Source organism: Netta rufina (assembly GCF_964035555.1).
Source record: "Netta rufina genome assembly, chromosome: 3".
NCBI lineage: Eukaryota > Metazoa > Chordata > Aves > Anseriformes > Anatidae > Netta > Netta rufina.
The window spans coordinates 95,411,898-95,439,672 of record NC_140125.1 but is presented as its reverse complement, the minus strand read 5'-3'; the positions used below and the strand labels follow the sequence as shown (position 1 = coordinate 95,439,672).

The 27,775-nt window shown below is 38.8% G+C and overlaps 1 protein-coding gene across 7 annotated transcripts in view; it reads right to left on the bottom strand.

Annotated features, from left to right (window-relative positions):
* LOC311207660 (dystonin-like) overlaps positions 1-27,775 on the bottom strand; it is a 265,958-nt gene that overhangs the window by 18,349 nt on the left and 219,834 nt on the right. For all 7 annotated transcript variants that reach the window (XM_084283802.1, XM_084283805.1, XM_084283804.1 and 4 more), the window contains 15 exons: positions 27,669-27,770; positions 25,822-25,923; positions 24,160-24,333; positions 23,210-23,365; positions 20,651-20,848; positions 20,033-20,161; positions 16,758-16,928; positions 15,229-15,384; positions 14,798-15,004; positions 13,021-13,140; positions 7,496-7,665; positions 6,783-6,942; positions 5,097-5,291; positions 3,782-3,910; positions 136-279 (listed from right to left, as the gene is read on the bottom strand). In XM_084283802.1, coding sequence (XP_084139928.1) covers positions 136-279; positions 3,782-3,910; positions 5,097-5,291; positions 6,783-6,942; positions 7,496-7,665; positions 13,021-13,140; positions 14,798-15,004; positions 15,229-15,384; positions 16,758-16,928; positions 20,033-20,161; positions 20,651-20,848; positions 23,210-23,365; positions 24,160-24,333; positions 25,822-25,923; positions 27,669-27,770 — 2,313 coding nt within the window. The remainder of the gene's footprint in view (positions 1-135; positions 280-3,781; positions 3,911-5,096; positions 5,292-6,782; positions 6,943-7,495; positions 7,666-13,020; positions 13,141-14,797; positions 15,005-15,228; positions 15,385-16,757; positions 16,929-20,032; positions 20,162-20,650; positions 20,849-23,209; positions 23,366-24,159; positions 24,334-25,821; positions 25,924-27,668; positions 27,771-27,775) is intronic.

The window sequence follows — 27,775 nt, the reverse complement described above, 5'->3', positions numbered from 1 at the left end:
CACTGTGGGTATTTTAAATGTTTAGTTCTTAACAGCTGGATCATTTCCTCCCAGTACAACTACCATGTTAGTAGTCAGCTATGTTCCAGTCAAAGGCGAACTGTTGCAAAGAAGATGGTTTGAGATAGTACTGACCTCTTCAAACCTGGCTCTGATGATTGTTATCCAGTGCTTAATGGTGGTGATGGAGTCTGGGTGGCAGATAGCCAGGATAGCTTCTCCCATACCTGTTGCTTTATTCAGTTCTGCCTTTTTCTCTTCCAGTTTCTTCATAAACTCCTAAATCAGAAGCAACAGTTTCAATTAGGTGCTGGCAAAAGTTGAAAGAGAAATCTGAATAAATTCTGCATAATCTGAAAGGCTCTGGATCAATCGAAGCCTGAACAGATTCACCAGACAAGAGGAAGAAGAAAAAAATATATTTTTTTTTTAAAAAAGGAAAGTTTTGTTTCTTTGAGAAAAGTTAAAAAATGCTCGAAAAGCTTGTTCCACACAAAGTATTAAATGAAGCTTTAAAATCTTTACCCTATCTTGCCACTCCACCATACTGTAAGTACTTGAAATACAGATGCCCTTATTAAAAAAGAAAGAAAATCACAGTACTTTAGAAGCGCTGTAAATCAGCCATGCAATGGTTAGAATCATTACTGGCAACATTTCAGAAGACTTAGTTTGTCTGTCAGTTACAGTAATTCTTCATAATAAACTATCAGGCTCCTAACAGAGGCTGGAAATGTCCAACTATAATTACATGCTCAGACAAGATGACAGAGGACTTCAGGAGCAGCTATACTAACACAAATATGAAAAACTCAGCAGCCAAAGAGGAGAGACAGAGAGAACAGAGACAGGGGCTGTTAATTAACCAGCTGTTTTCAGAGGTTCTGCCATGTGGGAAAAATCTTGTAAAAGCAAAAGGATGTTTACAGCTCTGACCATCCAAGTTCATAGCCACTGATGTTCCTAGGGAGTCTGGCAGAAGAAAGGGTGGCAAGATCAGAACTGAAGTGAGGGGGGGAAACCCAAAAAACTAAAATGTTTTCCATCCTTTCTATAGTTCACTTTTTTTCTTATTATTACTACAGTGGTTTTGCAATTCTGCCTATTACGTTATGTCTAAATGTTGCGTAAGTTTGCATTGAAACTGCTAACTACTCTCAGTGCTTGGTGGAATTGCTTTTATTTATATTTTAAGATCTTTAATTGGGCTACAGAATAGAAGCATGTCTCTGGAAGTTTAACTTAACTGTCTTTCTCTCCCCTACTATGGGTTATTTTAGATTCCAGAAATTAATGATCAGCCAAGTCAGATATTATAAAATTCAAAGTCACCAGAACATTGTAAAAAGAGATTCTACAACTCATAATTACATTATCCTGTGCCACTACAAATTAACTGTGAAAATATCATTAAATAAAAGTGTAAAAAAAGTCTCTTGTACCTTGTTCTAAATGCCTGGAATAGGGAGGCTGTGTATCCAGGGTTTCATTATTAATTAATTTTGATCTAAGTTTCATGTCAGAGTTTAAGACTCAATCATAGCACTCAGCTCATAAGACCCCATGAGATCTTACAATATTTCAGCTCAGAATGGTGTTGAAAAAGTTGAGGTGGGTTGTAGTGACAGATTACCAAAAGAAGCAAGGGCCAGGAAGAAAACAGGCAACAGCAACAACTGTTTTCCCTGAACAAATAAATCTCACACTCTTCAACACACGTTAAGCTTTCCCTTGATATTAAGCTTTCCCTTGGTAAAGGATACCAATTGTATTGAACACTGTGGCAGTCCAGTGATACAGACATATTTACGGGAGAGGAGATGGGATGCTCCTTATTAATTAATGCAGGGCATTATCTTGCTACACCGTTCAGTCCCTGAGACAATGGTGAGTGACTTATCTCACTGGCTAAGTAGAAATCATTAAATCTTTTGCAGTGTTAAAGGAAAAAAACAAACAATACCAAGTAATGGGCATAAAGATAGACCATTTGGATAAAATATGTTAATGAAGAAACCTTTCAACAGGTACCTGGATACAAACACATTAAAACTATTCTACAAGAATCAGAGTAATAAAAATAAGTTACATTTCATATTTAGGCAAATAGTTTCACAGTAATCTAGTCTATTTTTTAGATTAATATTACAGCATAATAACGTAGACATGTAGTATATGATACTAGTTTTAAACACCATTTTTCTTTTTGTCTTCTCCTTAAAAGCTAACATTAATAAAGTTTAAGAACAGAGACCACACATTCAATGACCTTTCACATACATGCTTACTAAGTGGCAAAGAAGCAGTGCCACAGTCTTTGTTAGATAGAAATACAGCAATTGTCAATTATTTGCCCTTTAAAAAAGAAAATGTGGATGGCAGAACATCTTCTAAAGTCTACTAGAAAATTTTAAGTATTGTGCAGTCACATCTGACGCTGAGCTTGGTTGCGTTGTTCTGGTGATTGTTCTCCCCAGCTGGACAGGGTTTCTCAGAGACAAACGGCTTTGGTTTGAGGCTCAAAGTTTTGGCTTCAGTTTTGGCAGCACGATTTCAAACTTTTGTACAGAAATGTTTTGTTAATTAGTCTACATTGCAAAGGGAGAAATTTAACACTCCATTACCACCAATGTCTTCGTTTTTTTCTTCTAATGTTTCAGTTTTCTAAGTAAGATTTCACTCAGCTTTTTCCTCTGTACTAAGACAACTAAAAAATGTAGCAATAGAGGAAATGCAGCTAAAAGACCAATTTAATTGTATCAGAGAGTGCGTTGCTACTGTGAACATCCCCACATGGGCATTCACTGACATCTACATGTGTTTGCCAGCTAAAGAATAACACCCAGTTTTCAGGGCCCTAAATTAAATCTGAAAACTTCTTCAAAATGTATGCTGCTGCACTCTGAATACCTTCAAAATTACCTATTAAGAACAGTTAGGCAGTCATATTCTGCGTGTGCTCAGTGTACTACTGTTCCCTAACTCAATTTAAACAGGATGCTTTTCCACTTTTCATCCTGTAAGCTTGTAACGGTTATAACTTTCTTTGTGGCAATAACAACCATTCGTTATTATTATAATCTGGTCTGTAACATCACATGCAATTTTATATTTACTTTATATTTTTTGTATTATTACTACTGCACTTAAAAAGGAAAAGTTCTGCATGAAAAATGCCTGCGTGTATGAGAGGGAGAATATGAACCCAAATTTCTTTAGTTAGGCTCCTGACTTAGCCACTTTCCCATTTCATTACTGCAAAATCAGTTTGGTGACCTGTAATCTAGTATCTGCAGTACCTACTGCACTGCAGTGTTTCAGTACCTAATGTACATGAGGCATGACAGCATGCTGTTTCACCGTGACAGGAGGTTAATGGATGACAACATCATTCTGCTGACATTTACAAATGACCTTGAAAGTATACGGTCTTCTTAGCTCAATGGTGCTGAGAAGATGGATATACTTTTGCTGTTCTAACAGCCTGTGTTAGAATTGTCAGGCAGCATATATTCCAGAGGGTTTTGAATTTATCTCTAAATGATTACAGCAACTTCCTAAATGCCCATTACTTTCATATAATAAGCTAATCTGACTCAAACAACAGCCCAACACAAGAATGGGCACCAAAATTCATTCAATTTCTAATTTCTCAATAGAAAGAGCTGCAAAAACAAACCTTGGATGCTAGATGTGATTACATGAGATAAACTTTGCCTCCTTTCCTTTACATTCTAGTAGATTATTAGAACAAAGAGACCCTCTTCACTTTCTTACTTACCCTGTGCTGGTCTATCAGGGTACGCAAGGCCTCTTCATCATCTGGAAGGACCCCGTGGAAGCGAAGAGCCTGCTCAGCCTCTGCCAACCACTCCAGGAGGACGTGAACAACAGAGTGGAATTCCTCTGCCTGTTAAACACAAGAAGTCACGGTCACTGATGAGGGGACCTGACAGACACGCTGCAGCTTACACAAGGAGACTGAGCCCAGATTTGGAGCCATTAATCACGCAGCAGTACTGGCACATTAACTTTCCATTAAAAAGTCAGTGATATACAGTACTACATTTTCATAACCGTAAAAATATCTCATGCTTCCCAAAAAATTATAGGAAGCCTAAAAGCCTGCTCATGCTTTTAGCTATCTGATTTATAGTGTATTTGCAGCTCAGTTGAGAATGTCATGCCTTTATGCTGACAAATTACATGGGACGTGCTTTCATGGACCAGCTGGAGAGATGAGAACTGTATTTTCTGCATAGCCTAAATCACTGGTTAAGCAAAATTAACCGAGAGCCTGTTAGTGACTGACCCTTTCAAGACTGGAAAGAACAAGAAAGTCACACCTTTGGGCACAGCCACAATCAGACACAATCAGTGTTTGAGGTAGCTCAGAGTTGTTCCTGCTGAGATACCAGGTAGATGGGCGAGCACAGTACCCTGGGAAAAGCAGGGCAGGAATCCTGTACGCAGTGGATACATCACTGTTACTGGAACCTCAAGCTAGCATCAACCCAAGCTGTATGTCTGCGCGAGCAGCGCAGACATCTCAGGTCTGCAACCAATACAGATGGGCCTGTTCATCTGGGACTGGTACCTGCCAATACTGACACGGATAGACTGTTCTGGTTCTTGAGTGCACTCAGCACAGCTCAATTTCTTCTGTAATTGTGCCAATGTAAACAAGTTTTTAGTACATAAATTTACTTCTTTCTAATAAGGCACAAAGGGCATAAGCATGACTGCAATCTCCAGCTTCCTGTGAGGGGGTCATAGTTCTTAATCAAACTTCATGCTTGTCTGTAACTTCAGTGATTTCCTTAGATGGTAAGGCTTTTGAAACATTTGGTTTTCATTTGTGGTATAGACTACTACTAATAGTAATAATAAGTACTAACAGATATTATTTATGTTTTGTGGTAAGGGGGCAAAGACAAGGTAAACAACGCATGAACAAGAAAATGAATGTTTTCAAATGAAATTGAACGAAATGGAATGACATGAAGTGAAAATGAAATGATTTTTTTTCAACTACACTGTGCAGTATTTTCTCTGCTTCTCCTATAGGAGATGTGGAATCAGCAGCACTCTTTTACCTGTCGGAGAGCCTGTTCCAGTCGCGTTTGCTTGGATACTGACAGGGCACAAACTGTCTCCCAGCGGGTGCTTAGCTCCTGCATTTGGACTTTGACCCAGGAGGAGTCATCTCGACTGCCTTCTATCAGCTCTCTGGCAGAGCGCTTCAGAGCCTGGACACTGCTTGTTCTTTTTCCCAGCTCCTTCTGGAAAACCTAGGACCACCAAATATGTTTGGGATGTTTAATTCAATAATGTAATTATAACACATAATGATAACAATTACAGAAAATGACAAAAAGCCTACTGGTTATAAGAATATATCAAAATATTAAATGCATAGTTCAGTCCATGGTAAGTGCAAATGACACAAAATGCACAAGTACTGCTCACTAGATTTCATATGAAGATATTTACACCCTATCCTAATGAAACTGGAATCTAGTAGGGAAATGTCAGGCAGATCCTGGGAACAACGCATCCTGATGCAATGCATGGGAAATCCAGCCTTCTTACCACACTGGCTTTAAGCTCTTTATCAAAGCAATTGATCTGACACAGTGATGAATGTGCAAGACTGCCACAGCACAAAAAAAGATCAGATAAACTGCAAACAATCAAGGAGAAGGTTGAAAAATCATAAAAACAGAAATAAAACTTCATCTGGGGGTCAGGCTGTAGGGCTGTAAATCTGTACGTATTCATATATTTATGTGAGAGTATGTTCACATTCATGGCTGGAACAAGCTCCATTTTCACAAAGGAACCTCTTAAAAGGAAGTAAGACAAAATGTAAATTGCAAATCTTGTGCCACTGACTATGATGTAGTTATGCTATGCACTTGGACTTCAGAAGCAATTCTAGTACATTTCAGGGTAATTTTTATAGATAACCTGCATTTCTAGATACTTTTTTCCTCACAAGAGACAAAGCTGTCTTCTCACCAAGCAGTGTTTGGATACTGGAAGTCATTGGTGGAAGAAGAGGGAGACCTTCATCCTGTAAGCCTCCCAGACTCCAGTGCTCTGACCCTGTCACTAGTAGTAACTTCAACAGCCATTTCTTCTGACATACTGAACTGAACTCCAGAACTGCGATTCAGAGGTGCAGCCCTAGATCCCCTACATGCTCCCTTCTCCAAAGACACTTCACTGACAAAATACTGCAGCCAGTGTAGGTTTCCTGGGTCGTCATCGCCTAGTTGTGTACTCCCATGCACGACTTAAGCACTGCAACTGCTTTTCTCTGTGAATATGCAGCAGCTCTGCAGGTTTGAAATGCTCACTGCTGCCTTTTCAGAAAGGCTGCTGGAGTCACAACAACTGCACCGGACATTTGGTTAGCAGATGTACTGAATAAAACCCTTTCTCTTCTTCCCCAAAAGATTTCCAGTAAAATCAATTTTGACACTTCTTTCCATATACACACATTCATAAATGCACAGTTGTGCTTCTTGACATGTTTATAAATACACAAGATAGCAGCATTAAATTGAGTATCTCGATGCTAATTGGTGCCAACGAGTTATTAACAAGTTCCTTGCTTCCAAGTCTGTTTTATAGCATTTTCCATTGTCAACATGTTTATGTCATAAAAATATTCCGCGTTTCTAAAATTACAGAATAGCCAAGAAATGAATTAGCATTAAAAGACTACACTTATGAGCAGTCTAAAAATTAAAAAAGGAGAATCTATTTGGAATTACCTTGTGATTGTCAATCAGGTTCATCACTAAATCAATGTCTCCATGTACTGGCTGATCTTCTGCTAGCTGGGGTTCAATTTTGTATAACCAATCAATGAGAGCTTGCAGAGCATCAGTAAATTGTCCTGAGAATAACAGGGCTTCCTCTAGTTTATTTTGTCTGGGGGGAAAAAATGAACACAACAAAAAGGATAAACTTCGTTAAAAATCATAAGGAAAAAATTTTCAGCATAAAATGCTAACAAACAAGAGCTCTAAATTAGTGTTTCTTTCCCCTTTTAAATAGTGGGGAAAAAAAACAAAAGCGTAGGTCTGCAGTGGGATGAACACAATGCTTCTTGGGGCTCTGAACAGTCCCAGGCAATGCACACGTTCTGCTGTCTCCGAAAGAGGCAACATTCTCCTGGCTTCCCCATGCTGCCCTCAGACACAGTGGCTCCTGAGGCAGACACGTAGGAGACACCGCTCAAGTGGGAATTTACCAATTAGGTTAATGGGGCTTTATCCAGTCTGTACTGACCAGCACAAAGCAGGTTCCTCAAACAGATGAGGAACGCTCATCTGTTCCTCTCCCCCTCCCTCCCACTCTTAATTATGAGACACGCTAGCCACTCTGGTTTTACTTCTGTGCAACAGAAGCCAAAACAGAAGCCTGAAGAATTCTTGTAAGCCTTATTCTTATCTGCTCAATAATTAGATTGGCTTTAATTTACCTTTCTACTGATTTTCCACAAATTGTGTCCCATTTATCCCTTAGCTCACTCAGCATATCATCAAGTTTCAGATTGTCATCGGCCAAAGTAGTTTTCTCTTTCAAGGAGCGTCCAGTCCTGTTTGTGGTATCATACACAGAGTGTTTGGCACCAAGAGATTTCTGGAATTCCTATAAACATGGAAGAAAAAGAAAACACCCATATAGCATCAACTACTTACAGTCCACAGTTAATCAATTTTTGCCATATCATTTGCAATGTAAATAATCAATGTTGCTGCAAGAAAATGTTAAGCTTAATGCTAAGTTTTTAGTTTGCTAGTGCCACACAGTGTAGCTGAAATTCTACAAAGCTTGATGCTAGCAGAGGCCATGCCTTTCATCCCTCTCTGCGAAAAGAAACAGCTCTACAGCTACAGGAACAACTCTAGGAAACTCCTCCCTCAAAGAGGGATGGTTCCTGTCTTACCATAATTCCTAAAACCTAAATTTCAGTAAGAGGCTGCCTTGGCTGTTCAGAAGAATGTGAAAGGGCTTCTAGTTTGGGAACTATGAACTGAGCACTCTTCACACTACATTTATGTATTTTAAGATTTCAAAGTAGCGCAGAGCACCCTGGAGGCGACAAACATTACTCTGTTTTATCTCAGTGTGAACAAAATGGGGAACTTCTTCCATCCATGAGCATTTAACCTTCCTAAGACTGAAGCCTACTACAATTGGGAAGAACTGTATGCCAAAAATATACAGATTTAGGTACAAGAAGCAGCCAGATGGCTTCCCAAACAACACAGTTTGGGTTGGAAGTCATGATCATAAACAGGTTACTGTAATCCAGGAACTCTGGAAGAGTGATGGTGACACAGCAGCTGCATTTGCCAGCCTGCTCTGACTGCTCCTGCTGCACAGAGCTTCCAGAAGCTTTGCACAGGCGCAGAGGAACATACAGAAACTTCTGATATCAGCAGAGAAGTCAACAGAATGACAGAGTAAATAATGAAGTAACTGAACACTACCAAAGGATAAAACCAACTTTACACAGTAGCTCATGAATGGTAGTAATGCTTGAAGTGCTTTAATTCACACCTTCATGAACTGCTAGTAGGAAAACAGTATAAAAAAATCCAAACGTTGCTTTAGAAACTTCATATATAGACATTTTTTTTCTTTTTTTAATAAAAAAAATAATAAAAAATACCAGGCCGAAAGAGTTATTGCTCAATGTTTGCTAAAATGGTTTTCCACCTGATTCTCAGAGCGATGTTTAATATCATAAAATCCAGCATGGAAATGATTACCAGTTAAAATTCTTAATAATTCCTGAGGGCATATAAAGCTTGCAAAGACTTCACATGGTCACTGCCAGCACATGCATGACTGCTCATCTCCAACTTGCAAGCTGTTCCCAGCTGCTCTGCACTAGCCTGTGCCGTGGTAGCTCATGCCTCTTTCACCAGCTTTCCTATCCGTTCACACAGCCATCTGCTCATTTTAGATGTGAATTCACACCAGGGAAAGCTCAGGTGCAGTGGAGGTGTGTGAAGTATGAGGCATTGGGTTGTGACATGGGGATGGTACGCTAACTTTACCTAGGGTGATTCAAGGTTCCTTATTTAAATCTTACTCAATAGTTTGCACTGCCCTGTCCTGATTTTATGGTTATTTCAGGGTCCAGAGGGAACTGAGGTTTAGAATCTATTAAAAAAAAATGAGCAATTGTTTTGTAATCGAGTATCTCCCTATTGTCCTTTCATTTTCCTCACATAAAACAAGGAATCGTGTTTTAAGAAAGAATACAAACACCATTGTCAACCTCGAACTGCTACAGAAATAAAAAGCCTTTTCAAAATTAAAATAACCAGATCCTTATAAGAGTTTCTTCAAAACAAATGACGCACACATTAGTGCTCCCGTTGTTTGATGGGGTTCATTAACTACTTAAAGCTACATGCACAACGTTTCTTGATTTGCACAAAGAAACACAATGAAATTGTTGTCAGGGGAGGAGCATATATTAAAAACAGATTTAAAGGTGAACAAAGGGTTGCAGTCAATTCACTCTCTGAGGCACTGCACACACTGTACCAAATCTACTTGAATTCGATTTCACAGAAGTATAGCTGAGAGTAGATTTTGGTTTAAGACATTTTAGCTGCCAAGAGCAGACAGGTAAGATGAATGAAATCTCAATAATTAATTATTTATCTTCTTCTAATGAAGACAGGCAAGACCATACAGATAGAATCAGTTAGGTTCACATAAATGTACTGTAAGGAACATTCAGCATTAGTGCGGGACTGGATTGGCTAACCTAGTAAGGGATTTTCCACTCCTGACTTCTAAAAATGAGGAAAAATTTCAGATAAACAGACCATGAATAACCCCCCAAAAGTCCCTGGCAGTGCACTAGATATGAGTGAGAAAGAAAACATATCTTGGCTTTTCTCTTTCGGGGCATTTTTTTTTTTTTTTGGCAGTAACAACTGGCAAAGAGCGAGTCCAAATCATTGCTTACAGCACACACACAGCACACACTCGGTTTAGATAGTAAAATCACTAGCTAAATGGAGCAAGGAAACCTTCAAGGCTGGACAGAAAAGACAAAGACAGACAAAAGAGGGTCTATGTGGGAGTGGAAGGAAAAGATTCAAAATACAAGGAAGGACATTGCAGTGTTGGGAGGTTTGACAGCTCGTTAAAAAACAATTGAGTTGATTTCTTGGGGGGGGTTGTTTGAAGTTTAAAGTCACAGAGTTCAGCAAACTCCCTCTCTCGTATACATTCATCTTTTTCCTCCGAATAACCAGTTTCAATCCTAATGCCCCCGTGCTATGTTCCAGCCCATTCCTTATACTAAAGGAGATTCAAGCAATTTAACCAGCTATTCTCTGCAGGTATGCTATACGAAAAGAAGCTGGAGAAAATCTGTCACTGGGGGAACTGATGAATCTGACAGCCTGTTTGAGGAGGTTTGGGCTCATAAAATGTACTGCTGTAGGTACAGAGAACAAGTAGGCTATCAAGTTTAAAACTTCAGAAGAGAGGAGGAGAATTAAGACAGTGTGTCAATCCCCAGGGCCAAAAAGGACCTCAAAGCTAAGTCACAATGTGTTCACCATACTTGTGAGGAGTTTGAACTTTTTATATAAAGAAGAAAGAAGAAAAAAAAAAGAGTGGAAGGATTAAAAGATTGATAGAGTCAGACAATACAAGAAAGAAGATCTTAATAGAGATTTTTCTAAATCCTCAGAGCTGACTTCAAGTTCTGGCAACACCACCTAGCCCAGAACAAACTGAAATTGCAGAGTTAGCATAACAGAACGTTAATGCAGGTTTTACCTAAAAGTTTTAACACCAAACGTAGGTAAAACTATTTTTGTTTGACCTGCAGCCAACTTCCCCATATAAAGTAGAATATTATTATCCTGTTTGATAAAAAATACTTATATCATCATGGAAGCTGAGAGATGATAAAAATGTGCAGCAGACTGATGCAGTAACCAATCATTAATGCTCAGGGTAAAAACTTGTCAGAGGTAAAAGCAATTATCAGAAACTACACACAGAGGGTGTAGAGAGCTCAGATGCAAAACCCTAGGTATTGTGCAGAATGAAATAACAGAAATAAATGCAGTACTCTAAAGTCAACATGAAAAGTAAAAGTAAATATATGCCAAAATCCAGAAAAATAAGTGATATTTCAATACTTGTCTCTGATGAAACTGCTCCAAGATAAATCTTTAGACACAGCCTGTCTCTGAAGATTCTATGTCACCCACTTGAATCTTCCCTAATACATTATTTTAGGCTGTTTACAAAAGTAAAAATGAAGCCTTGTCTGTCCTTCATTTTTTTCTGTCTGCTATAACTGTAGAGCTTCCTTCATTTTTACATCAACTTTATTTGTTTGAAAAGCCATGTCAATAGCAGAGATTTTTACACTTTCTCCTCTGTAGCTGCATTTGTGGAAAGGTGGTCCTGGAATTTTTAATCCTATACAGAGAAACTACCTTTTCTACTGACAGTGTCACTGTATTTTATGGAGGACTTCATTATTACTTCTACTTGACTTAAAAAGCAGCTATCAAACAAAATGCAAGATTGTTTTTTATTTTTGAGGTAGTCCTGTAATTTTAAAAGGAAAATACCAAACAAAGTAACTGGATGGTGTAGTGGGTTTACGTGGCAAGGTTTTGGTAGCAGGGAGCCATAGGGGTGGTTTCTGTGAGAAAGATCTAGAAGCTGCCCCATGTTTGGGAAGGGCCCCATTGTTTTCCAGATCCGAGCCAATAAGCGATGTTGTTTTTCGCCTCTGTGAGAGCATATTTAAGACAGGGAAAAAACGCTGCGCCACACAGCAGCCGGGAGAGTGAGAGGAGCGAGGAACAGCCTTGCGCCAAGGTCAGTGTAGAAGGAGGGGGAGAGGTGCTCCAGGCGCCGGAGCAGAAGTCCCCTGCGGCCTGTGGTGAGGACCATGGTGAAGCAGGATGTCCCCCTGCAGCCCATGGAGTACCACGGTGGAGCAGGGTTCCACGCTGCAGCCCGTGGAGGAGACCACGGTGGAGCAGGTGGCCCTGCACCGATGGAGGCTGCCGCCTGTGGAAGACCCCTGCCGGAGCAGATTCTGGGCCGGACCTGTAGCCCGTGGAGAGGAGCCCACGCAGGAGCAGGTGATCTGGCAGGAGCTGCTGCCCGTAGGGGAGCCAGGTTGGAGCAGTTTTCTCCTGAGGGATGGACCCCGTGGTACGGACCCATATCTGGAGCAGTTCTGGAAGAGCTGCTGCCTGTGGGAAGCCCACGCCGGATCAGTTCATCAAGGACTGCATCCCGTGGGTGGGACCCCACAGCACAGGGGACGAGAGTGACCGAGAAGGAGCGGCAGAGAAGAAGTGCTGTAGACTGACCATAACCCCCATTCCCCGTTCCCCTGCGCCGCTCGGGGGGAGGAGGTGGAAGAGGGTGGATGGGGGGAAGGTGCTTTTGTTTTTTTTTCCTTTGTTTTCTCACTTCTCTTGCTTGTTAGTTGTAGGCAATAAATCTTACTATCTCCTTATGCCGAGTCTGTTTTGCCCGTTACAATAATTATTGCGTGATTTTCTCGTCCTTATCTCAATCCTTGAGCCCTTTTCACATATTTTCTCCCCATTCCTCTTTGAGGAGGGGGAGTGAGAGAGCGGCTGTGGTGGAGCTCGGCTGCCCACTCGAGCGGAACCACGACAGATGGTAAGTTTGTGTTGTAAGGACTGAAAAAAAAAGCCTATAAGCTCTTCAGAGATTCCTCTTTTAAAGTTTCCCTGGTGCTGTATTTTTATGTCTTTCCTCTTCGTCATTAACCATTCTACCACAGACCAGGTTCTGTTAAGAGCTCTGTTGACTCCCCACCTGTAACACGCCACCATTTAATTCAATGCTAACAAACTCTTCATTGTAGCGAGGCCGTAAGTTTACTTCCTTTGCTGACTGAACAGTACAAGGTTGAGACTTACATCTCCGTGGGCATCTTGCATTTCATCAGTCACGACTTACCTTATGCTGCGCAAGCTGCATCTTTATTTTGTCAGGATCATTTGCAATTTCAAGATCAGAGTCCAGAGACTTCTCAGATTCTTCCAGCCACTCCATAAGTTTGTGCCAGGCTTCATGGAACTGCAGGAAAGTGAGATTTGCATAGATGTAAAAATGCACTGGTGCATAAAACAGTTCATAAACATTAAACCCTGACTAGTTCTTTACAGGCCAAACAAGTACCAAAACCCTGGGAAAGGTTTGGTGTGATTTTTCTCCCAGGCTTCTCAAAGAGGGACTGTCCCAACCATGGGTTCCACTGAACTTAGCCTCCTTTTTAGCAATTTTTAATGTACATAATCTGTATGCCTAGTGTGCATGTTTCACAGACACACTGGTAACTTCTGTTGATGTGTTGGTCACTTAGATTCCTACCTTCTTAGTAATGAATACAAAATACATCAAGAATGGGATTTAGCTATTGCCTGCATGGGATGACAGCTGTAAATCACTGGGGAAAACTGCCTGGATGATTGCCCAAGATTTTCCCTGAGACGTTCATAAATGCTCTCATTATATCAAGTACTATCTTGACGGGCACAGAACAGATTCTTGATCTTCCTTCCTTTCTCAACAACAACAGTGCTTCAGGGAAGGAAGCAGGGAAAGAGTCGAGATTCAACCAGCTTTCACAAAGCGGCAGCCCTTTGGGACAGGATTTTTCCAAGCCTGTCATTTCTCTCTCCATGCCTCTTGAAAATTTTTCTTGCCTGGGCTGCCTACACATGAAAGTACAAGAAACCAGCTCAGAAAACTGTTAAGTCTCTAGGACCCTGGTGTTCAGGGCTGTGGATCAGGCATAAGTATTCCTCCCCTGCTCTGTACAGATAGTTGTTATCCTAAATGAATAAAACTCATTGTATTCAGCTCTGTAAATGGATGCAGGGATGTAATTTTCTCTACTGTCCATCTCATTGCAGAACGGCCACGTGTGTGAATGCACAACAGAAACTGCCGGAAAATGAATAATGTTTGATTGGTTTATGGCCTAATTTATTGCTCAGAAGAGTTCTTACTCTATGAGCTGCGTGGCAGTAACAGCGAACATAAGAATGTGGTTTGGCTGTGAACATAACCAAAGCTCTGTGTGATTAAAGAAAGCTCAAACTTCCTATTGATGTTTCAATATATTACATTCCTCTCACACATTTTGCATCTTATCATTTATGTTCTTCAGTGAGGGAAACATGAGTCTAAGGAAAAAAATTAATGCTCCCTGGTGAGAAGTCTGTAAAAACCTCTCTGGGTTTGTAAGGAGATAAACGCAGAAATCTTACCACACGGAAGATAATGGTCTAGTAACTACCAAAAGAAATCGAAGAAATCATGTGTATTAACTAGGGCAAAATGTAAACCCAAGAAGAAAATGCAAAGCAATATTCTCACAGACTACTAATAGGGGTTTGACATGTTCTTTAATAGCTAAGGGATCGATTGTGTAACTTCTTTTTGAGGACAGATGGCACTACTCATCTACATCTGGAAGCCACACTAACTTTCTTCTTTCAAACCATCCCGTACTGCAGACAGAAGTCACTGCTCAAGTTGAAAATGAAGCTTTCACCTTCCAAATGAAGTGCACCATGATTGAATCACTGAAATTGCTCCACTAACCGAGAGCCTGTTACACTAACCCAGACTTACATGAAAGTGTGCTTTAAAGCACCATATACTTCAAGAGTCTGGTTGTAATTTCAGCTAAGTTCAAAGAATTGTACAACAGCTGTTGTTCGATTACCTGTTTGGCTCGTTTCCTTGCATCATCCAAAGCTCTTCCCCTTTCAACTAAGCGTTGGACTACTTTTTCCCATCTACTCTGTACGCTAATCAGCAGATTCTTAATAAGGACAACATCCTGTTTCTGGCTGAAGTATTTCAAATGGGTTCCAGTTTTGTCCAGTTCTATGATCTGATCACGATGAGAATTCACCTCTGTGGCAAAAACCTTGGGAAAAAAAGTAGAAAATTACTCTAAACACTATGTTGCTCATATGCTGGATAAACACCGAAAAAAACAGTCTGATAAGGAATGATGTAGCAAGACTATAAAATGCAATTTTAAACAAAATAAATGTTTCTAAGTGCTAGTGTTACAGGGTTTGTTTGAACATTGTTAAAGTATCTCTGCAGAACTGGAGAAAAACATTACACATCTGTTTCTTTACATACCTTGTGTTCATCAATTTGAAACAAGACAGTGTCCAAGATAAGACTTGGCCGAGAAGCTGCAGTTAGAGTTTGCTCTGCCTGAGTAAGCCAGTTGATGAAATCTTGAAGTGAGTTGTGGAACTCCATTGCTAAATTAAGAGCTTCTTCCAGTTTGGTCTGTAAAGATAGGTCATATTTTAATAGAATTTGATATTGTGCAGGGGCTTCAGCCAAGTAAACTATTTTAGTTTAGCATTTTGGAGTAAACTGTTTTAATTTAGCATTTAGATTAACATTTTTAAGCATTTTCCCAACTCCAAGTTTCTGAGTTTTGTATTTTAAAATAATAGCCCGCATTTGAGCATGTTAAAGGAGATAGATAGAAAAGTAACAGTGACACTATGTATGATAGTGTAAGATACAGCACGTAGTAGTAGGATACATTTTCTATTTTAGATCATTTCATCTTCTAGTAGTTAATCATAATGGGACATAGGGATTTAAGATTTTGTATGCAAAACCTGTAGAATATCAGAAATCTAAGGTGGCAGTAGACTTGGAAGAGCCTCAAAGAGGTCATCTTATTTGTTCTCTTGCACTAAAGAAAGAACAAGTTTGCCTAGACACTTCTCTTTAACAACGCACAATTGTCATTGTGGTTGCCTGAACTGAGACAACTTTTGGATACAGGGTTTTTTGTTGACTATGAAAGAGCAGTCAGATTTTCAGTTGTACTGCTGGCTCAGCTGAGCACTCCAACCTTACATCTTCCTGCAAGAAGGCACTCATGTTATGTATTAATTAGTCTGACACTCTTTCATTATGCAGTTACCTTAGTATGCATCAGAATTCTCACTTTAAAATACGACTAAGTTGTGAGTTAAATATTTGTGCTTTACACACATAAGGGCTGTACAGAGAGTTCAAGTTCCTCTGTTTGTAATTATTGACTTTCTTCATTGTTTGACTGAGGTAGAACAAATGCACTACACTTCGTGAAGGAATGAAAGCAAAATGAAGTTAATAATAAGAAAAAGTATGCTGCACATCAGTGAAATCATGGTATTGATCTACAGTAGAGCAGAAGGCAGTCACTTGAACTAAGTGGCAGATGGCCAAGTGTTTGGGATTTTTAACAAAAAAAAAAAAAAAAAGGATAAAAGCTAGAAAAATTAATGCAGCAATTCCATACAGAAAATGAAATAAACTTGAATGATCAAATAATTTAATTCCTTCTCTCATGTCTACGGTCACTGTAGTAAAAACCAGAAAAGCCCTCACCCTGTAAAGTGAGTATCATCAGTATCAGTTAACATATTTCTATGGAGCAACCTTCTGCCCTTCTCACCTGCCCTCACTCCCAGATAAGGATAATAAACTCCTAGAATCCCATTTTTTCCCAGTACTTGCTAAATATACCAATGAATTCTCCAAAATTTCTCTACAACTTTAGATCTAAAAGACCAAGCAAGTATGCATGTGTAAAAGGACAAAACATTAGCAGTCCTAAATACATTATTTACACTACTATTTTTATGTAAAAAACATACTTTTCTTTCACTGAGCTTTGTTTGTACTGATTCCCATTTTTCTTTTAAGTTATTTATGTCCTGCTCAACATTTGTTTCGGCAGACTCTGGGCATCTTGCAAGCATCTGCTGGCCTTTCTGCATTAGACACTTATATGTCTCTTCTTTGGCTTCAAAGGCAGCACAAAGTTCCTAAATAAAGAAACCAACAAAATATAAGTCAGGTAGAAATTCAATACTCTTTACAAATGTTAGCATAGTATTTATTCCTCCCCCAACATTTTGTGGGTATGATTAAGACTAACAGAGGAAACATATGTAATTCATAAAAAGCCAAATGAGCAAAGAAAGGGCCCAATTCTTCAGGAAATGAGAACTTGTATTGTCTGTCAGATGTTTTTTTCTGAGATCCAAAGCTTGGCAAAGAAAGTACTATGCACTTATCTCATTGCACAAGATTTGCTATAACTCTCTTAGTTTGCAGTCCATCTGTAGCTGCAACACAAAAAGTGTCAGCATTCACTGAAAGCCGACCTACCCACACACCTTTGAAAGCAGGTGGGACAACTTGGGAGGGCTGCTTTAATGTACATCATCTCTTTTGTTTTGTCTGTATCTTCCCTCGCTCACTAGGCAAGAGCACTGCAGACATTTTACACATATACAGAGAGCTGGAAAAATAATGGTAATAACTGTTTTACTTGCTAACTATTGGACTCACTGTTCTCTTTTAACCATGTTGAAGATGAGGTGGCAAGAGAATTGGAGCTCATATATGTCCCTCTGACTCAAAGGGGCAACAGACCTTTCAAAATGCACCAACAAAGTTGTTACAGGCTCCAAAGTGAGGAATGTCTTCCCGGAGATGAGCAATAATTGATTTGCTGATAGGAGGAAAATAACTTTTTCCTCTTATCCCCAAGAAAAGAGCATAAAACCAACATTTTCTCTGGGGTAAGAGATTTTGGACAGAGGGTTATTTATATCTGATTACAGAGGAGGGCAAAGTAGAAATTCAGTTGAATCATGAGCTAAGGCCAGAAAGCTTCCTTTCTTTCTTCCTGAGGTCCATGAAAAACTGTTGTGACCTAGCCCGATTCTTCCTATGTTCCCAAACTCCTAAAAATATTTCTGGTTTCCCTAACTCCCCAGAGCACCTTATTCTACTGCAGTGTGGGAACCCCTCAGAAGTCAACATAGGGAGTGCATCATAAGTGGGACACAGCATGGCAAGAGTGGCCTCAAACACTGGGGTAGGCTCAGTCTGAGATAGGAGGCCTCTTTCTAAGCCCCTTTTCCGTTGGTGTCCTATAACATTGCTTCGTCTCTCTTGTATTCCTGGAGCTGCCCTAGCTGGAAATGCTACCCAATCGCAACTCCATTTGGGAACTGATTGCAGTTGAGTCCTTATTCAGAACTGTAGAAACAGACCTTATGCTCAAGATGATGATTCGTAATGTTATTTCCAATAAGAAAGACAACAAAATATAGTAAAATTTCCTTTTCAGTTTCAGGTCACAAATGAACATGGTTTGTATCCCTTAAGAGCAGTTTGAATTTGGAAGTTATGACAAATTGTTCTCAGCCGGACAACTGGCCTCAGCATTTCAGCTGCCAAAAAGCTAGAGAATTCACACAGAACTGCACAGATGCATTGAGTTTAACTAAACTGAAAGCAAATCCTGTTTTTTAAAAGTTAAATACATTAAAAAATAACAAGACGATGTTTGCAGCTGTAAAAGCGTACAGTTAGGAAACAATTGTACATATAGATTACTATTACTAGGGACACATTCATGCTTGTTCTAACAATATTACATTCAGTTTTAAGATTCCTTAACTACTCAACCTGTAAATGCAAGAAATATAGAAAATGGCTTATTGATTTGCATAGTAGAAGAATATACCCTAAACACCCTGAACTTTTTCAGTGAATTTTTTTGGGGCTTGATCTGATAGCCCGGAGACGTTGTGGAGACTCTTTCTCTGCAGATATCCAAAACCTGCCTGGACGCCATCCCATGCAATGTGCAGGGGGGATTGGACTAGGTGATCCTGAGGTCCCTTCCAACATCAACCGCAATTCTGTGTGTGATTCCAGGCCCAGGATGAAAAATGGAAAGAACTCCACTGACTCCCACAGGTTCTTGATTAGACAGCCCCCACCCTTGCAGGAACAAAAAGGGTTGGTTGGTCGTTTCTTTACTTTTTTGATTCTGTGTTTGTTGTTGTTTTTTTTGTTTTTTTTTTTTTCAAAACACAAAATTAGAAAGATTTGAGGGGAGGGGGATGTCAAAGAATCAATGTTATTTCTGTGTTTTGTGCTTGTTTCCTGTCATAACTGATTCAAAAACTATAAATAACGTCCCTTCTCAAAAATAGTTGCCGTTAAATTTTGAAAAAAATGCCCCACATTTGTGGGCAATGGCCTTTAGCATCAATCCAAAATAAAACCTAATTTCTGAAGCTGTGACAATGCAGTGTTTTAATGGAAACTGTGTCAGGCATGTTAGAGCTCAAGGACAGTTCAGAAAATATCACTATTACATCTGAGCCAGGAGGTCAGGAGTTCAGATCCCTGGGTTTGGGCTTATATCCAGGCCTAGCAGCACAGCATGATTTTCTAAAAGTGGAGCACCAGGAGCCACATTCCCCTGAGTTACCTCAAGACTTCAAGTCAAGGCATCCTTTATCAAGCTCTATGGTTCTACAGGGGAAAAATCCATAGGGTTTTTCTTTTAAAGGAAGGAAGTGAAGGAAGGGAATAATTCAGACATCCTGATCAGATTTCCATTTCTAATTAAAGCAGAGTTTATATGACCCATTACTCCTTATTACATCTGTGCTAATGATGATTTCAATGTCAGCTTTGGTTAAATAAAGAATAAAGGATTGAACCCCTTAATTCAAGGTCCAAATGAATGTGGATCACTTTTAGATTCATCTTTGTATCTGAGAAAGAACATCAATTCTAGTTATGGGAACAGAAGGGAAAAGAAGCATACAAATTACCAAAAAATCTGTAAACACTTTCTGTTTTTGTTTCTGAAACTACGGATGAAAAAGCTTATTTTATAGTCTCAACACTATTAATGGCTCTGCTTTGGGCACCTCCCAAGTTACTACTTTCACTACACTGAAAATAACAGTGTTGTTGTGAAGGACATTAAATTTTTTTTAAGATACTGTACAGACATTGTGATATATAGAACATGCTCTGTATTTACCATAAACACTCGTGAAAGATAGTTAGCCCTGAAATGCAATTTGCAAAGCATTCTAATACTGATACTTACCATATGGGTATTAAGCTGTTCTCTTGCTGTTTCTGGTAAGCCTCCAACAGGTTTTGATGCCAACAGCTGACGTTCAGTGTCTGTCAGCCATTGCTGCATATCTTCAACTTCACCATGGAAACCTTGGGCCTAAATTACACCATATCATTTTAGAACTTACTTAAATGTTTTCCATTCTAAATACTAACTCAGATGCAGAAGTATACTGGCAACAGATTCAATCAGGTATTTGCAATAATTGGAGGAAATGAAAGAAAAAAAAAAACAAAGGAAAAACCAAATTTAAGCTAACTGCATTTATCATAAATGATAAAAACAAAACTTATGGAAATCCTGAAAGAAAGTTAAACAAGCAACTGTGAGATCAATGTTTTCCCTGATTAATATACCTACACAGAAATTTCACCTTTTAAAAACACATAGGTCAAAACTAAAGTCTTGATGCAGCACTACAAAAGACAATGGCCAGCTGTGGAAGATACAGTTGGTTCCAAACTTTCTCCAAATTTAGGAGCATCTATTTTTTTATTTAGGCCAACTTCTAATACATGCATCTATGTATTTCATGTAAAAAGACATTTTTTCTGAGTTATCTCTATCTGATCATTTCCTGTTCACCTGGATCAAGGCACTGTCCAGCTGCTGTTTCCTTTGTTCTGTTTTTTCCAACACATTCTGCCAGCGCTGATTCAGAAGTTCCAACTTGCTCCGTAAATTACTTGCTTCTTCAACAGCACTTGATTCAATCAGGTCACTTCCAGCTTTCTTAACTGCTTCCACTGTAGATTGGTGAGCTAAAACATCGTTTTGTAGCACCTACAATTGTAACACACAGCACCTGTGACTGGCCATGCTGATAAGTTATGGAAGGAAGGCAAACATAGCAACCAAACTAGTTCTAACCCAATTACAAGGCAATAGTTTAAAATCACCACAAGTACTAGTGATTAAAGCTAATAACTAATCTTACTTCACTCAAAAGCGGTAACAGACTAATCTGCCAAAATGCTGTATTTTATTGTTATATATTGGAAAAAAAAAAAGTATTCTTTATGAATAAATAACTTCCTGAAATTACAAAAGCTTTCCGGCACTGCTAGTGAAGAATCACTTCTGAGACATCCAGTATTACCTCACTTTCCTTCGTTTACTACATCCTTTTCTTTAATAACACTCTTCTTTGGTTTTGAGGGCAAGGTGTGAAACCAATGTTACACATACTATTGCTGATTACTCTTGGAGCAGTAGGCTAAGAAGAGAAGAGAGAGGGGAGCAACAATCTTCTGACTGCCACGATGTCTTTTCTGGCATTTCAGGTCTACAACCAACTTTGTGTTATGACAGGCTAGCAGGACACTTCAACTGTCCTAAGAGCTGGGGAACGACTGTAATACTAACACGATAAAATCTCCATCTGTTTTAAAACCTGTTACCACCACCCACAGTAAAACCACCAAGGACAAAAAAGTACAATTGGGAAAAAGACACTGTTTTCAGAAAGATTTCATTAAGATTAATGGAAGCCTTTGAAATACCAGGAATAAAGAACAGAAAAAGATGTGTGAAATGGTTAAGAAGGGAATGAAAAACACTACTTAAAAAGTCAAACTTTATGACTGCTCTCTTCCACTGGTTCAAACTTATCTCCACCAAAATGCTAGTATTAGGAAAAAAAAAAAAAAAAAAAAAAAAAAAGCTAAAAACAGAAGAACTTTCAAATAAAACATACAAAGCACCTGATAAAAAAGCAAGTTACAAGTAGTCCTGGTATCACAAGGTGCACATATGTGTATCACACTTGCATTAATTCTTCTAGGCTACGCACTGGAAGGTATTTGTTGTTTTATTTTCCTGACAGGAAAAAAAAGGGGATATTCACACAAGCAGATGAATCTTATCCCTTCCTTCCTACTGAGGCTCACTAGGAACAAGGTTTATTCTGTCCAAAGTTATTCAGGAGATGGATGTTTTTCCAGACTACCACAGGATGCACTACCGTGTGAACTTCCTAACCTATAAACTCTGTTTTACGAAACGGAAGTAGATTGGTTCATGTGTTTGCTGAACTCCTTCAGTACTAAAGGCAGATGAAGTCATAACTGATGTCTGGATGCTTCTTCAGTAGTAAAACACATATAAAAGGTTCATGGAGTGGAAGCTAGGTTTGTAATTATTATTATTTTTAAAGGCCTTGTTTCTATCAGTAGTCACACAGGGCATGCATATATTTCACTCTGCCCAAGTTCCAACTGACTACCCAAAAGGCTTCAGAAGCTGCATAGTGGCATATAATGAAAATGCCTTAATTATCTGTGTATTGTCAATTTCAATCTATACTCTCTAAGCCAAAAATTAACTCTGAATGAGAATGTTTTTCACATCATATGCAAGCCAAAAACTAAATGGCAGGAGAGGATTTATGAGGTTAGCATGAAATCTTCAGGCCTACAAAAACCACGTCATCGTGAACAGCACTGAGCCACACAAACAAGTAGAGAAGATGGCTTGCTCTTTAGAGATACTCTTCAAAATAAATGAATAATGGAAATGTTCTTCCATGGGCTCCAATGCCAATTTAGCTACTAACTATCCTGAAACAAACAAACAAACAAAACAAAACACCGCCATCACCAAAAAAAACCCTTATGTTATATGTAGCAAGGAGAAAAAGATGAAGATATGGATACCCCTAAAATTTGCTAAGAGATTCAGAGCAGCATTCTGTGTTCTAGTTAGACCCAACTAAGATACAATTTTGCAGACTTCAGAGCTAAAAATCAAAATATTTTTTTCTGATAAGAAAGAACAAAGCTGTATAAAGGTGAAGTATGTTTTGTAAGATGTGGCCTTAACAACTAATCAAGAGTGTATTGCTTCAGGAAGAGTAACAGGTTTGATGACTTTTGATCTCCCTGGATCAAACAAAGGTGAATAAAGGGGGAGGCCAGGGTGAGCTGCTGTTTTTGGCTAAAACCTATGCCACTTGTGTGGTATATGCAAGGAAGAAGGAATATAGAGAAGTAAACAAAAAGATGTTAGTTCTTCTAAGCCTGAATTTCAGCATCTTGAAAAATCTCTATAGGGAATTATTTATCAAGTGCAAAGTTTTACTACAAGACTCATCTCTAAGATAAACCTCAGAAAACATTTCAGTTCATATCCATTATAATTACATACATGATGTTTGGCAAGTTCAATTTCAATAGCCTTGGGGTCTCCACCCACGGGTTTCTGTTCATTCAGCAAGTCTTCTGTATGCGTCAGCCACGTCAGTAACTCATCCAGGGCATGTTGGAACTGCCCCAAGGCTAACAAGGCACCTTCCAGCTTGTGCTATAGTAAAAATAAAATAAATTAACAATAAAACGGTTTCATGATGCTATTGAATCAGCTTAAATTACCATTAGTCACCATACTCCAAAGTGGAGTCCATGCATATGATAGCATAAAAAACAGAGACAAACAGTTATCCAACTGCATCATAGTTAGAGCTGAGCTAGCAATTCCCTTGTAAAGCCTGACATCCTAGGCTTAAATTCCTGACCTCTGAAGATGCCATGTAACCAGAGCAGAGTTAAGATTGAAGGTCCTCTCATCAGAGATATGACAGAAGTTTTCATCATTTAAAATGTAATTTAAATATAAATGCATCTTGCTGCATGGACTTCTTTAAACTTTTTCTTCGCAGCTAAATGATTCAATTTAGAGGAAAAAAACACACTTCAAAGCACTGCATCTTCAACTCTTTTTGACAATTTAATGTTGTGTAGAGTAGTGAAACAGTACTAAAGTTTTAAGAAAAAGTGCTTGGTTCAGCAGCTTTTTTTTTCTTCACATATAAACATGTTTTCAACTGCTACTTAAGATGTCATTAAATAGCCAAAATGAAATAATAATGATTTGACATGACACTGCCGACAGAAGAAGTGACAAAAAATATTAAGGGTTGAAAAAAATCATAAAAGCAACTCAGTAAGTTATGAAATTCAAATTCCATTATACATACTTCTGTAATTTCCAAACCAAAAAGACTAAATATGTAAATTGATACAAACATTATGCATAAGGAAAAGCTTTTCTCACAAATCCAAGTCATGAATGAAGCCCCCACCTTCAGGTTTATTTACCTGTCTATTTATAATCTTTTCTTCTAGGCTATCCCACATTAGTTTGAGCTCTGAGAGAGGGTCTTGAACAGTGTGCTTGTCACTTTCCTGTGTTACTTTCTTCAGCAATAGTTCTGCTTGATGGTTCAGTCTTTCCATTTCTATCTGCTGCTGATAAGCTTCTGTTTTAAATTGCTATGGTAAATAGAAAACAATACAAATAAACATATCATAAGTAATGATCTTGAGTATAGCACAGTACAGCAATATTTACAGTAATAATGCATCACTGTCAACTTTCATAGATCTAGGGCTTTGTTTTCCTGGATCAAAATGCATATAAGATACTGATAATCCACTCAGGTCCAGCTAAGTGAAAATATGCAACGTCTTACTATCCCACCAGATACTGCTAACTGTGAGCAGAGGATGACAAAGATTTCCAATATAAAAGTCCTCTCCAATGATCTCTCTTGTTTGTATATAAAAAATATGGTACAATTCAGGAACATCCCCCAGTTATTATACATCCCTGCTTTTTATCTAAAATTTGTAGAGCAGTCTACCAACATCAAGAGTTTGCTTAGTCATAGATCAATACAGACAGGATTCTAAGTCTGAAATTTTGATTTACAGCTTACTGGATGTATTGGGAATGATGTGATACAGTTAAACATTTAGAGAAAGTCAGCAATGGCAGAAGTGAAGCTCTGGAGGTGTGCCTCTTAGAACATCAAGAAAACTGCTTATGGTTGTCGTGGTTTAACCCGGCCAGCAGCTAAACACCACGCAGCCGTTCGCTCACCCTCCCCCCTCCCTCTCTGGGACGGGGGAGAGAAATGGAAAGTGAAGCCCATGAGTTGAGATAAAGACAGTTTAATAAGACAGGAAAATAATAATAACAATAACAATAATAATACAATGATGATAATAGTACTACTAATAATAATATGTACAAACAAGTGATGCACAATGCAATTGCTCACCACCCGCTGACCGATGCCCAGCCTAACCCTGAGCAGTCCGGTCCCCTCCCCCAACTAGCCACCCCTATATGTTGTTTAGCATGACATCAGATGGTATGGAATACCCCTTTGGCTAGTTTGGGTCACCTGTCCTGGGTCTGTCCCCTCCCAGCTCTTACTGCACCCCCAGCCTGCCCATTGGCAGGACAGAGCAAGAAGCTGAGATGTCCTTGGCTTGGTATGAGCACTGCTCTGCAACAATTAAAACATCGGGGTGTTATCAGCACTCTTCTCATCCTAAGCCAAAACATAGCATTCCACCAGCTACTAGGAAGAAAATTAACTCTGTTCTAACTGAAACCAGGACATAGGTGGAAGCCGGAAAATTTAAATGTCATAGCAAAAGAACTCTCTTCATAACCTTACAGCTTTTGAAAGAGAACTAATGCTATTAAAAGTATTTTTCGAGTATCTGAACATAGTCACAGAATAAAACAGTCTCATCAAAATCTATTCCAAAGCCTTGAGCCACGTATTTTAAAATGCAAACTTTGCAATGAAACATTATTTGAAATTTTCATACAGATACATTTTTTTAAAAAACTAAAAATTGAAAATGAAAATTGCTTCTCAGTCTGGAGAATGCAGAAAAGTACTAAACAATGCAGGAAAATTCAGACGGATGGAAATACAAATGAAATAAATAGCTAGTTCATACCTTCAGTTCCTCAGTTTGCTGCTTCACTGTCTCCAGATCTGTTCCAACTGGGGACATAGACGCTAACTTGATGCCAGCAATGTCTACCCAGTCAAATATTGCCTGAAAATCATAGCATGAAATTCAAGCATGAGCAGAGAGAAACAGTATCATGGTTAAAAGCTGTAGTCAGTAAAATACCAGAACTTGTTTTACTTCAGAACAATATTGCTATGCTCTTTGAAATAAAATAGTTTTCTTCAATGAAACCTCCAATATTGACAAGGCAAGGGATCAAACAGTACTCCAGGTAGTGGTTACAAGAATGTATGTACTGCCAAACTGAGCTTCTGTGAGCAGCAATTGTCCACCAGTACTCATGCTAAGTAGCACTTTACTCCTTGAGCAAGATCAGCAATTTTTATGCACACTCTGAGAAGTAAGTACAAGATCACCTCTCAGTTCCATAGTCTCTTGGCGCGAAGATGGCAAGTTGTGGCTGAACAGTATCACATTTTCAACTGTGATTATTAAACATCATTAAGAATCAAACATTAATTGGAACTACTTGCACATTACCAACAGCTATATACATCTGGGTATTTTTATAGGGAAAAAACTCCTCTGCTAGGTCCCTTTTCCCTGCCTGTTAACCATGATTCATGATGGAGAAAGGCTTGGCAGTGCTTGTCAGAGCTGCCTACAGTTGACTGAGAAAATGAGAACTGCCCTCACTCAACAAGCTCAATAAGATAAGGCAACTGCAGTACCGCTAACAATCTGTCCACAACACTTTTCAGATTGTCTACTGCAATGAGCACCAAAAGGCATTTAAATACAGTTCTTTCACAAAGTACCAAGCCTGTACGATGTTCAGAAAACACAGAACACTTCAACCAACGGCAATGTTCCTAAGATAACCCTACATGTCAGCCTCTGCACAGCATGAATGTAAGAGCACTGGGAGAAAAATACATAATGAGGTGCACTGGAAAACAGGCACATTGCATTATTATTAAGGAGTGTTCTGCTGCCAGATCTGCACTGAACACACAAACAACTTGCTCAGTGTCATGTGAAACTGCAATTTTATATTTCAAGGATTCAGTGAACCAAGACAGATGTTAATTCCATTGAGAAAAAATAGTTTTGCAAAATCCAGTTATGTTTGGAATCTTTTAAAATGTTTCAATCTTCTAGCCATCCACTGACAAAAGATGAGAGATGTCGCTAAGCCAAAACCTACGAAGAAACCTGCAACCAAATATACAACACATACAGACAAAAGATGTCTTTACCTACAGACTTAAAAAGTGAATGTCTTCTGAAGAATTGTGATTAGATACATTATACTATGAATTACTATAATAGTCCAGCAACTTATTTTTTCTTCCTATATTCAAACTTATGTATTTAATTGACTAACAGTAAAGATTAAATTTAATTGAAGTTTTTTTAACTGTCCTCTATTCAAGAAGAATAGCCACAGTGAGTTTATAGACCTATATTCTATTCCTTTCAGATCATGTAAATGTGTCACAGCTTGCCTATCATGTGAATGGCCTATCACAAGAAAATATGAGCAGGATTGCTATGAATTTGTGTGGTATCAGCAAAACTCTGGTCTCGTCAATAAACAAGGAGATTTTATTTTGGAATCTAAATATCGTGCAATATATGAACAATGCAAAAAAATCAATACATTTCATGTCTAATTAAAACAAAAAAAAAGATACCTGCCTGCTGAAGAAAATAGTCACTATAATCAGAGCGATACATTACATATAACCTACAAAATCCCATTGCATTTTTAATACAACCACATTAAATCCTATTAACTCAAGATTGGGTTAATCACACCAACCTACCTGCAGTCCATCTTGGTATTGAACAGCTGCCTGCATGGCTTCAGCAAGTTTGTCCACCCGTTCTTTCCATGTTTTGTTTAAGGCATCCCAGGCAGAATTCAACTGCA